This window comes from Bufo bufo, chromosome 5 (genome assembly GCF_905171765.1).
Source record: "Bufo bufo chromosome 5, aBufBuf1.1, whole genome shotgun sequence".
Taxonomy (NCBI): Eukaryota; Metazoa; Chordata; class Amphibia; order Anura; family Bufonidae; genus Bufo; species Bufo bufo.
In genome coordinates this window covers 167753293-167766607 of record NC_053393.1, presented here as the reverse complement: position 1 = coordinate 167766607, position 13315 = coordinate 167753293, and the positions used below count along the sequence as shown (strand labels likewise).

At 45.6% G+C, this 13315-nt stretch overlaps 1 protein-coding gene across 2 annotated transcripts in view; it reads left to right on the top strand.

The window, feature by feature from the left end:
* Positions 1 to 13315, top strand: part of ZBTB14 (zinc finger and BTB domain containing 14) — a 28605-nt gene that overhangs the window by 3930 nt on the left and 11360 nt on the right. Inside the window, exon 2 of one of the 2 annotated variants that reach the window (XM_040433247.1) lies at positions 11931 to 11995. In XM_040433247.1, coding sequence (XP_040289181.1) covers positions 11931 to 11995 — 65 coding nt within the window. The remainder of the gene's footprint in view (positions 1 to 11930; positions 11996 to 13315) is intronic. The other variant, XM_040433248.1, reaches the window with a different exon arrangement.

Below are 13315 nucleotides of genomic sequence, written 5' to 3'. Positions count from 1 at the left end.
ATGAGCGCACTATCAGCGTGCTCATGTTCCCTCAGCAGCACAGGGGAGAAGGAAACAGTCTCTCCCTCCCCCTGTGCCGCGCTGCCAATGAGGAGAGAGGGGCAGGCGCACTGCGCCACCAATAATAGGACAACCTTTCATGGGTCCGGACTTAGTTAAGTTAGCAGGCTAGATAGAGCGGCGCCCAGGGATCTCCCTGCACCTATTATTATTCCTGGGCGCCGATCCGTTCGCCCGCTGTGCCCCAGTCTCCTGCTCCGTATGCTAATTACTACTATCGGAGCGATGGAGACATCGGCTTCTCTCCTGGGCGTTCCTTGTCCCTGGCTGTAGCGCTGTCCAATCTCCCAGGGAGAAGGAACGCCCAGGAGAGAAGCTGATGTCTCCTGATTGCTCCAATAGTAGTAATTAGCATACGGAGCAGGAGGCGGTAACTGGCGAACTGAGCGGCGCCCAGGAATAATAATAGGTGCAGGGAGATCCCTGGGCGCCTCTCTATGTAGCCTGCTACTTAACTAAGACTGGACCCACGAAAGGTTGTCTTTAACTTTTAATGCAAGAGGCAGGTGCCGGCACCCTGCCTCTGACGGGGAGCTGCGATCAGTGGCCGTTAACCCCTCAGATGGGAAATGGTTATTAAATAAAAAGTAAAAAAACAAAAAAAGTAAATATTAGGTATAAATCCCCCTCTTTCCCAATTTTACATATAAAATATATAAACAATAAATAAACATATCACCACATCCGAAAAGTCCAAAGTATTAAAATATAAAAAAAATCTATGCAGTGAACGCCGGAAAAGAAAAAAAATTACCAAAAACTGCGTAATTTGCCATTTTTTTAAAATGCAGAATGCACGTGGCTTTTTTTTTTTTTTTTCCACATGGTATCGAGTATTGCAATACTTTTTTATGGTGTCGAATCGAATAAAAAATTTGGTATCGCAACAACTCTAATGCCAATAAAGGATGCGTCTTTTATTGCAGTGGTCGCAGCTATAAACCTTGGCCTCCAATGGGAGACAGATTAAAGGGTTTCTGTCACCCCACAAAACTCTTTTTTTTTTTTGGATAGTTAGATTCCTCATAGCGCGATATAGGAGAATATAATAGTCTTACTTACTTTCATGCGGCCGATTCTTTATAAAACGAAGTTTTATAATATGTAAATCAGGGCTCTACCAGCAAGTAGGGCGTCTACTTGCTGGTAGCCGCAGCAGAAAACCGCCCCCTCGCCGTGTTGATTGACAGGGCCAGCCGTGATCTCCTCCTCCGGCCGGCCCTGTCAGTAATTCAAAAATCGCGCGCCTCTGGTCATTCGGCGCAGGCGCTCTGAGATGAGGAGGCTCGTCTCCTCAGCACTCCCTCAGTGCGCCTGCGCCGATGACGTCTTCTCTTTCGGTGATGTCATCGGCGCAGGCGCACTGAGGGAGTGCTGAGGAGACGAGCCTCCTCATCTCAGAGCGCCTGCGCCGAATGACCAGAGGCGCGCGATTTTTGAATTACTGACAGGGCCGGCCGGAGGAGGAGATCAAGTTTTGTGGGGTGACAGAAGCCCTTTAAGAGCTGCTGCTGGCATCTATTTAGCACAGCATCTGCACCAAATTCTGTTGGCAAAAGACCCTGTGTGAACTGCACCTTAGTGTATGTGTGGCAATTAGGCTACTTTCACTAGTGTTTTTTGCAGATCCGTCATGGATCTGCAAAAATGCTTTCGTTACAATAATACAACCGCATGCATCCGTCATGAACGCATCTGGTTGTATTAGGTCTTCTATAGCCATGACGGATCCGTCATGAACTCCATTGAAAGTTAATAGGGGAAGGATCCGTTTTCTATTGTCAGAGAAAACGGATCCGTCCCTATTGACTTACATGGTGTGTCATGACGGATCCATCTTGCTCCGCACAACATGGTGGACAGAAAAACGCTGCAGGCAGCGTTTCGGTGTCCGCCTCCAAAGCGGAATGGTGACTGAACAGAGGCAAACTGATGCATTCTGATCGGATCCTTTTCCATTCAGAATGCATTAGGGCAAAACTGATCCGTTTTGGTCCGCTTTGAGAGCCTTGAACGAATCTCACAAACAGAAAGCCAAAACATTAGTGTGAAAGTAGCCTTAGTGTCCATATTTTTGCACGCACGCTTCATATGCTTTCTTGCTTCCTGCAACCACTGAGCGCCAATTAGTGACGACCAGTTTTCAGAACAGAAGTTTTTTGTTTTCTTACTGTTGAAAAGCTTTCTTTTTTTTGTTACTAAATTATCTTTTTTTCTCTATAAATTTTTCTTGAAATTTATTACAGCCCCTTCATGTGTAAAAGCACTACATACGCAACCCTGTGAATAAATAAAATTAATACACCCCAATAAAAATGGCCCAATCATCCCAAAGGCGACATTCATCTAAGGAAGCATACGCCGTCATTGCCTCTGATACGGCCAGCAAGGGAGAAGAGGATGGCACATTCCTCTTGTTCTTTTCCTCCTCAGTGATGAAGAACCCTCAGGAAGGCGCTCCTATATTGAGCCCATGTAGACAACACCCCCTGAGGATTATCAGCCTCAAACTCCTGAGTTTGTGGGCAGCTCAGTAATCCAGGTTGACACTATGGGCTTCTCCATGGGCTTTTTTTTTTTTTTTTTTTTTAAATCCTTTTGTAAATTTAGTGGTGGCAAGAGGGCAAAGTATGGCATTAAAATGTGCAAGGTGTGACAGAGTACCTTTGAGTACACTTGCAGATTCTGGTTTTATGAAGGAAAGGACAACCCCCAGAATGCCCCCCGTCCTATGAGTTAGTGGGAAAATAATGCATCCACAGCTGGATCATGTGCTGGGTCTCCTTAAAGGGGCTGTTCGGGCTTTTTAATATTGATGACCCATCCTCTATGGGACTGCAGCAGCGCCCGAGAAGAGAGACTGCACGTGCGCTCTGTCTCCCCATGCAGCTGATCGGCAGGGGTGCCGGGCGTCGGACCCCCATCGATCTGATATTAATGACCTAGTCATCAATATTAAAAAGCCCGGACAACGTCTTTAAATAGAGCACCTATGTATGGAGACTGTGGGGATTCGCTCTGGTAGACAGGGTGTGCGGACGCAGTACAGAGGCAAATTACCAGTTCTTAAATCAAACTATCGTGTTTATTCACACATAAAGCAAAAACAAAACGTCACTTTGCAGTCTTGGTGTTAGTTCACACACATTGGAAAGTCCACATAGCAAAAATCACCTTGTTGGCAGTTCTGCCTCCAGCAGTCCATAGCAAGCTTTTAGGGGGCCCGTTTCCCTTACAGATGGGTCTCAGCCCTCCAGCATGGCACAAGCCTCAGATCCCAGCACACACACCTCCTGAGCTCCACTGTCAGACTGAGGTAATCCTCCTCACCTGGCAGTGCTGGCTGGTTTTTAGGCCTGGCAAAACCTGGCCTGGAACATGAGGAGTAGTCACCCACCCAGCACTTTGACTACTCCCAGAAAGAGCTGTCCCGGATCAGCTATACAGCCATACTAAGTATTAAGGTGTCAAACAGCAACTGCTGCTGACACATAAAAACTGGCTCTTACTCCACCGAGGCCAGGAACCTTGGTGACACGTACCTATCATCCACAATGATTCCTTGTACCTTCTTACAAGACTTACTAGAAGTGACCTGTTTCACATTGGCATTAATGGTTTCGGCAGGGGACCAGCCTGCACGCATTAAAGTGAAAGGGGACGGACCGACTTCTGTCAGCACACGGCTGCACACAGTAGTTACGAACAGCCTGCTAGAACCATTAACTCCAGTGTGAAACAGGCCGAAGGCCAAGTTTACACTTCAATTATTTGTTAGTGGGAGCCAAAACCAGGTGCGAGTCAAAAACACAGAACAGATGCAGATCTTTAAATAACACCTGATCTCTGTGTAGGCTTCACTACTGGTTTTGGCTCAAAATAACCGAAGTGTAAACTTGTCCTACACTGTTTAAGCCTCTAAGGTACTGTAGCTTGTGGCACGGTATGCAAAAAATCAGAGAGGCCTCCTTAGGTCTCTGCTTGGGCAACCACTCAGCGACAGCAGGGCTTTCCTCAGTCAGAACAGGATGTCCTTGTACTGACCACAATTCAGAGTAACAGCAGCTCCCCTGTACGAGGTACCACTACCTACCCACAAGCTAGACTGAATTTTGGACTACAGTAAAAACATGATCACGTTCTGATGGCTTACAGTGCCATGCGGAAAATGATTGTGTGGTACCAAAAGCTGGCCATGCACATTGTACAGATGGCACTGTATAATGCTTGCCTGTTACTTCAATCTGCCAAGGCCCTAATTTTTGTAAACCAGGCAGGGTCCCAGTGCTTCCAGAAGTTGTGGTGCCCGTATTGTACCAGGGTAACATTTCCCTGGTAAAGTCTCTCAAACAGAAAAGAAAAGAAGGACCCAAAAAAGATGCAGAGGGTGTTCCAAAAGGACACCATTTATCACTGTGAAACCTGCCCTGAATAATCTGGCCTGTGCTTAAAGGGGTTATCCGAGGCTGGAAATGCCTACCCTGCTGCCTGGGCTCCCCGCGTCACTCCTGGTCTCCGCGCGGCTGCTGCTTCCCCCATTGGCTGAATGTTTTCATCCGCACATGGGGAGAAGCAGCGGCGGCCGTGCGCGGAGCCCAGGCAGTAGGGGCGCATTTCCAGCCTCGGATAACCCTTTTAAAGGATTGCTTGAAAGCGTGCCAAACATCCATGGGTTATTAATTATATCTTTTATGTACCCTGTAATTTTACCACCTTATTGCAAAATGATGCCAACCTAATGTAGACATATGGGGATATTTTATAAGGTAGCACTATCTTTCTTAACCCATTCAGGACATAGCCAGTTTTCACCTTTTGGAATGCTTTTACTTATCCAACTGATTCTGAGATTGCTGTGATATATTGTATTTCATGTTGGCGGCTAATATGTCTTGCAAACATGCACAGCAGAAGGTGAAAATTGAAATTTTTCCACAGATATGCCATTTCAGTGCACAATATGTTGTGCCCATTGTGTGCCAGTGTGAAAAGCCAGCCCTCTTATTAGTATGCTGTATTTTGTGGTTTTAGAAACACCCACCATGTGAACCTATTCTTTTGTTTGAACGTATTAGAAGGCTCAGGAGTAAAAGAGCACCATGCACATTTGAGGCACAGTGTAGTGGTTTACACCACTTTTGTTGATAACTGTAGAGGTGAAATAACAAATAGAACCCCTGAGAAGGTACCCCATTTTGAAAACTTCGTTCATCAAGGTATTAAGGAGTGGAGTGAGCATTTCGACGCCACAGGTATTTTTCAGAGTTAATATGCAGTGGATGGTGAAAGTGACAATTGCAAGTTTTCCACATATATGGTATTTTAGTTGCCATTATGTTGTGCCGGGAAGATACCATCTGAGATGCACACCACACTACTTAGATTGATAGGCAGGTTCTACTGAGTATAGAATTGCCATAATTGTGGACATAAGCACATGGTAGGGCTCAGAAGGGAAGGAGTGCCATTTGGTTTTGGTGCACTGATTTTTCTGGAATGGTTTTCGGAGGCTACATCGCATTTGCAGAGCCCCTGAGGTACCTGTACCGTGAAAGCCCCTAATAAGTGACTCCATTTTGGAAACTACACCTCTAAAATGACATCACAGGTATTGTGTACAAATTAATGAGCAGTGGATGGTGTGAAAAGAAAATTTTACGTTTTCCACAGATATGGCATATGCTGTTTAGGTAAGCTGCAAGGTTCAGAAGGTAAAGACCACCTTTTGGCTTTTGCAGATTCTGATGGATTTACGAGCACCATGTTGCTATTTGAACAGCCTCTGGGGTACCAGTACAGCCATTTTGTGAGAGCCATACCTTTTTAGTTTTCTCTTGATGGAGCTGTTTGAGGGCTTATTTTTTTACAGGCTGAGTTGCCATTAGGGGTGGGCGATATAGGTGATATGCGATATAAATTTGTGCCACGATATGGATTTTATGCATATCGCCGGACCGCGATATGACCACGGAGCGGTAGTGAATGATCGCGCTCTCAGTGCGCACCATGTTCTCCTGAGCCGGCACAGTGGAGAAGGAGGGAGTCCCTCCCTCCCCACTGTGCGCGGCTGCTGCTGGCCACCAATAAGAACAGAGGAGGAGGGGAGGGACTGTGGCCACTGCGCCACCAATGAATGCCTGAATACCATAGCGTTCATATCCCGGCTCCTATGACTGCAAGCTGCGATCCGCCGCAATTAACCCCTCAGTTGAGGGGTTAATCGCGCGGATCACAGTGTCCTGTCAGAGGTCGGGTGCCGGGAATGTTCTTCAGTCTCTGCATTGGTGGCAGTGGGCAGTTCCGATCGGGGCTCCGATCGGTTACCATGGCAGCCAGGAGTCACGCTACTGAAGTCCTGGCTGACATGGTATGTTTGTGAGCAGCATTATACTCACGTGCGCCGTGGCCGCCGGTCGCTCCTTCTTCTGTCTGTGCGGCGCATTGCTAATTCTTATAGCATTAGCAATGCGCCGCACAGACCTATGAGAAGAAGGAGCACCCGGCGGCCACGGCGCACGTGAGTATAATGCTGCTCACTAACATACCATGGCAGCCAGGACTTCAGTAGCGTCCTGGCTGCTGCCATGGTAACCGATCGGAGCCCCAGCATTACACTGCTGGGACTCCAATCGGAACTGCCCACTGCCACCAATGATGGAGGGGGGAGGGGGACCCTGTGGCCACTGCCACCAATGATTAATACTGGGGAGGGGGGGGTGGGTTTGAGTTACCAGAGGGGGCACATGAGAGGCTGGGGGGCACATGAGAGGCTGGGGGGTGGATGAGTGGCTGGGGGGGCACATGAGAGGCTGGCTGCCATGGTCAGCTCCCTGCTGTTGTGTGCACAAAGCACAGGGCAGCAGGGAGAGTGTAAAGTCATATTCACCCTAATAGAGCTCTATTAGGGTGAATATGACAAGGGTTCTAGCCCTTAAGGAGGCAAATAGTTATTAGATAAAAAGTAAAAAAAAAAAAAGTTTACACCCCCCCAAATATAGAAAACAATATATCGCGATATATATCGCATATCGGCCATGCTTAAAATTTTATCGCAATATAGATTTTAGGCCATATCGCCCACCCCTAGTTGCCATCATCATTGGTTCTATTTTGGGGTATGTACAACCTTTTATTTCTCTTTTTGGAAAGCAGGATGAAGAAAAGGCAGCACTTCTGCCATTGCTTTTTGGGTTTTGTTATTGTGGTGTACACTGTACGGATAAAATGAAGTTATCTTTATTCTGCTGGTCCGTATGATAAAAAAAAAATGATATAGGTGTTTTGTTTTGTAAACGTTTTACTTTTACATATACGGCACTGGTCATCGACAGGCTAAAAGCAGAGAAATTCAAACGTAGAAAATTGTGAATTTTTCAAAACTTTCAGTAAATTATATATATATATATATATATATATATATATATATAATCTGTTATATACACTGGCCGTTTTGAAACTTTTCCCACCTACAAAGAATAGAGAGGTCTGTAATTACCTATGAGAGACAGAATAAAAAAAAAATCCAGAAAATCACATTTTATGATTTTTAAATAATTAATTTGCACTTTATTGCATGAAATAATTATTTGATCACTTACCAACCAGAAACAATTCTGGCTCTCACAGACCTTTTAGTTTTTCTTTAAGAAGCCCTCCTACTCTGCACTCATTACCTGTATTATTTGCACCTGTTTGAACTTGTTACCTGTATTAAAGACACCTGTCCACACACTCAATCAATCACTATCCACCGTGGCCAAGACCAAAGAGCTGCACAAGGCTGGGATGGGCTACAGGACAATAGGCAAGCAGATTTATGAGAAGGCAACTGTTGGCGCAATTAGAAAATGGAAGAAACTTAAGGTGACTGTCAATCTTCCTTGGTCTGGGGCTCCATGCAAGATCTCGCCTCGTGGGGTAAGGATGATTCTGAGAAAGGTCAGGAATCAGCCCAGAACTACACGGAGGAATTTGTCAATGACCTGAAGAAAGCTGGGACCACATTCTCAAAGATTACCGTTAGTAACACACGATGCAGTCATGGATTAAAATACTGCAGGGCACGCAAGGTCCTCTTACTCATGCCAGCACATGTCAAGGCCCATTTGAAGTTCGCCAGTGAACATCTGGATGATCCAGAGAAGGCTTGGGAGAAGTTAATGTGGTCAGATGAGAACAAAATAGAACTTTTTGGTATCCACTCCACTCACTGTTTTGAAGGAAGAAGGATGAGTACAACCCCAAGAACACCGTCCCAACCGTGAAGCATGGGGGTGTAAAGATCTTTAGGGGTACTTTTCTGCAAAGGGAACAGGACGACTGCACCGTATTAAAGGGAGGATGGATGGGGCCATGTATCTCGAGATTTTGGCCAACAACCTCCTTCCCTCAGTAAGAGCATTTAAGATGGGTTGTGGCTGGGTCTTCCAGCATGACAATGACCCAAAGCACACAGCCAGGGCAACTAAGGAGTGGCTGCGTAAGAAGCATTTTAAAGGGTTTCTGTCACCCCACAAAACTCATATTTTTTTTTTTTGGAGGGTTATATTCCTTATAGCGCGATATAGGAGAATATAATGGTCTTACTTACTTTCATGCGGCCGATTCTTTAGAAAACAAAGTTTTATAATATGTAAATCAGGGCTCTACCAGCAAGTAGGGCGTCTACTTGCTGGTAGCCGCAGCAGAAAACCGCCCCCTCCTCTTGTTGATTGACAGGGCCAGCCGGGATCTCCTCCTCCGGCCGGCCCTGTCAGTATTTCAAAAATCGTGCGCCTCTATTCATTCGGCGCAGGCGCTCTGAGATGAGGAGGCTCGTCTCCTCAGCACTCCCTCAGTGCGCCTGCGCCGATGACGTCTTCTCTTTCGGTGATGTCATCGGCGCAGGCGCACTGAGGGAGTTCTGAGGAGATGAGCCTTCTCATCTCAGAGCGCCTGCGCCGAATGAACAGAGGCGCGCGATTTTTGAAATACTGACAGGGCCGGCCGGCCGGAGGAGGAGATCCCGGCTGGCCCTGTCAATCAACAAGAGGAGGGGGCGGATTTCTGCTGCGGCTACCAGCAAGTAGACGCCCTACTTGCTGGTAGAGCCCTGATTTACATATTATAAAACTTCGTTTTCTAAAGAATCGGCCGCATGAAAGTAAGACCATTATATTCTCCTATATCGCGCTATAAGGAATATAACTATCCAAAAAAAAAAAAAAGGAGTTTTGTGGGGTGACAGAAACCCTTTAAGGTCCTGGAGTGGCCTAGCCAGTCTCCAGACCTGAACCCAATCGAAAATCTTTGCTGCAGTGTGTGCAAACTTAGTAAAAAAATAAATGAAACATCTGACCTCTGTATTTGCAAAGGTAAGGTTTCTGTACCAAACATTAAATTCAGTTTTTCTAGTGTATCAAATACTTATTTCATGCAATAAAATGCAAATTAATTATTTTAAAATCATACAAAGTGATTTTCTGGATTTATTTTTATATTGTCTCACAATTTAAGTGTACTTGCAATAAAAATTACAAACCTCTCCATTCTTTGTAGGTGGCGAAACTTGCAAAATTGCCAGTGTATCAAATACTTACACTGCCCATCCAATAAAAAAAGTCACCACCAAAATATTTTGTTGGGCCGCCTTTAGCTTTGATTACGGCACACATTCGCTGTGGCATTGTTTCGATAAGCTTCTGCAATGTCACAAGATTTATTTCCATCCAGTGAAGCATTAATTTTTCACCAAGATCTTGCATTGATGATGGTAGAGTCTGACTGCTGCGCAAAGCCTTCTCCAGCACATCCCAAAGATTCTCTGTGGGGTTAAGGTCTGAACTCTGTGGTGGCCAATCCATGTGTGAAATCGATGTCTCATGCTCCCTGAACCACTCTTTCACAATTTGAGCCCGATGAATCCTGGCATTGTCATCTTGAAATATGCCCGTGAAATCAGGGAAGAAAAAATCCATTGATTGAATAACCTGGTCATTCAGTATGTTCAGGTAGTCAGCTGACCTCATTCTTGGAGTACAGGCTGAACCTAGACCTGACCAACTGCAGCAACCCCAGATCATAGCACTGCCCCCACAGGCTTGTACAGTAGGCATTAGGCATGATGGGTGCATCACTTCATCTGCCTCTCTTCTTACCCTGATGCGCCCATCACTTTGGAACAGGGTAAATCTGGACTCATCAGACCACATGACCTTCTTCCATTGCTCCAGAGTCCAATCTTTATGCTCCCTAGCAAATTGAAGCCTTTTTTTCTGGTTTGCCTCACTGATTAGTGGTTTTCTTACACTACACAGCTGTTCAGTCCCAATCCCTTGAGTTCCCTTCGCATTGTGCGTGTGGACATGCTCTTACTTTCACTATTAAACATAGCCCTGAGTTCTACTGTTGTTTTTCTTCGATTTGATTTCACCAAAAATGATCGCCGATCACGATCATTCAGGATTTTTTTTCCCGCCACATTTCTTCCTCGAATACGATGGGTCCCCACTATCCTTCCACTTTTTAATAATGCGTTGGACAGTTCTTAACCCAATTTTAGTAGTTTCTGCAATCTCCTTCTCAAACAGACAAATCTTTTCCACGACCACGAGATGTGTCTCGTAATGAGAAGCAACTCATTGCACCAGTTGGGGTTAAATAACTTGTTGCCAGCTGAAAGATAATCGCCCATGCAGTAATTATCCAATAATAGGCTCATAACTATTTGCTTAGTTAAATCCAGGTGGCGACTTTTTTTGGGGGACAGGCAGTGTATTTTCCCCAGTGTGTGTTTGTGTATATAAATATATTATATATATATATTTGGTAAAACATATCAGCCCAATATTTGCCACTAGGGATGAGCAAATCAACTTAGGATAAAACATCCGAAGTCGATTCGCATAAAACTTAGTTTGAATACTGTAGGGAACGAGCGTTCCGTACAGTATTAGAATGTATTGGCTCAGATGAGCCAAAGTTATTACTTCACGAAGTCTCGCAAGACTTCGGGTAATAACTTCAAAAATTTATTTCTACTGTTAAAAAACTTTTTCTGAACTCTGGTTCGGTTCCAAGGTACCACTTGTAACCGAACTAGAGTTCGGAAAAAGGTTTTTAACTGTAGAAATTTATTTTTTAAGTTATTACCCAAAGTCTCGCGAGACTTTGCGAAGTAATAACTTGAGTTAATCTGAGCCAATACATTCTAATACTCTACAGAGCGCTCGTTCCCTACAGTATCCAAACTAAGTTTTATGTGAATCGACTTTGGATGTTTCATCCGAAGTCGGTTAACTCATCCCTATTTGCCACTAACATGAAGTACAATGTGTCAAGGTAAAAGCATTTCAACATTATTACCAAATAAAGTGACACATGTCAGATTAGCAAAATCAGGCTGAGTCCTTAAGGGGTTAACAGGGTTGTACCGCTTTTTCTTACTGATAATCTATCCTCTGGATAGACCATCAGCATCTGAGCTGTTTGAGAAGGCAGCAGCACTGGCAGTAGTGCCGCGACTTTCTTGCTGTTTCCTGCAGGCCAGTGACATCACGACTAGAATCTCCGGCCTGGGCACAGCTAAGCCCCGTTCACTTCAATGGGGCTTAGCCGCACCCAGGCCAGTGATACTACTCATGACGTCACTGGGCCTTTGCTAAACAACGAGAAGGCCGCAGCGCTACTGCCCGCACCGCTGTCTTCTCAAACAGCTCATCGGTGGGGGTCCTGATGAACTAACCAGAGGATAGATGATCAGTAAGAAAAAGCGGCAGAACCTCTTTAAGCTTTATTAGCCTAAAATTAGAAGAGTCGTTTAACTACCAATCTTGCATTTATACCTTATCATATTTATATAAATCATCACTAACTACACTTTCTCTTTATAGGTTACTGGTTACTTTATACTTTGAATTGCCAGTCTCCAGGAAGGACACCTTCTTCTTTGTACATGGTATGAGTTCTGTTTAAAAAAAATAACTGTATTGTAAAAAAAAATAATAAAGAAATGTGGAGAGGTTGTATAATTCCCTGACAAAAAAATTCACTTGTTTGATCAAAAAAGTTATCAGCTATACACAGGATAGAGGATAGCTAACGGATCGATGGGGATCTGATTGTTTGGACCCCCACAAATCCCGAGAGCGGGATCTCGTTCCCCCGATCTGATGGAGCGGCAGGTCAGACATGCGCCCTGCCACTCCATTTATTCTCTATAGGACCGCTGGAAATAGCCAAGCGTTGTTCTAGGCCATCTTCGGCAGTCCCATAGAGAATGAATGGAGCGGTAGGGCACCATACTGAGCTTTAACTGCCTAACAGTTTTCCCCAAGTTCTGCTTGGGTTGGAAGGGGGTGGAGGTCTGCTTTAGCTGCCTATACATGGGTTTGAAAGTTGGCAGTCTGCAGTAAGGGTACAGAGGGGTGTTAACCAGTTGGAGGTGCGTCCCTGCACAGTCTCACTTTATCCAGTCAGTGCTTCCAGTCTCAGACTGTGCAGGTACACCCGCCCAACTGGTTAACACCCATCTGTACCCTTAAGGCTACTTTCACACTTGCGTTCGGAGCGGATCCCAGACGGATCCGCTCCGATAATGCAGACGTTCGCATCCGTTCAGAACGGATGCGTCTGCATTAAAACTTAGAAAATTTTCGAAGTGTGAAAGTTGTCTGAGCGGATCCGTTCAGACTTTACATTAAAAGTTAATGGGGAACGGATCCGCTTGAAGATTGAGCCATATAGTGTCATCTTCAAGCGGATCCGTCCCCATTGACTTACATTGTAAGTGTGGACGGATCCGCTCGCCTCTGCACGGCCAGGCGGACACCCGAACGCTGCAAGCAGCGTTCAGGTGTCCGCTCACTGAGCGGAGCGGAGGCTGAACGCTGGCAGGCGGATGCATTCTCAGTGGATCCGCCTCCACTGAGAATGCATTGGGGCCAGACGGATGCGTTCGGGGCCGCTCGTGAGCCCCTTCAAACGGTGCGCACGAGCGGACACCCGAACGCTAGTGTGAAAGTAGCCTAATGCAGACTGATAGCAATTAATTTAGAGTCAGAGGAATAGATGTTCCAGAATTGTTATCACAGGGGAATGCATGAAACTATTAAAACAGGCATGTCAGGAGAGGTCCTCTTTAACCTGTTCCGGACACATGACGTACCGGTACGGCATGATGTCCCGGTACTTAAGGATACATGACGTACCGGTACGTCATGTGTAGTTCCGTTCACCGCCACCCGTCAGGCAGTGATCGGGACAAGGTGCCTGCTCA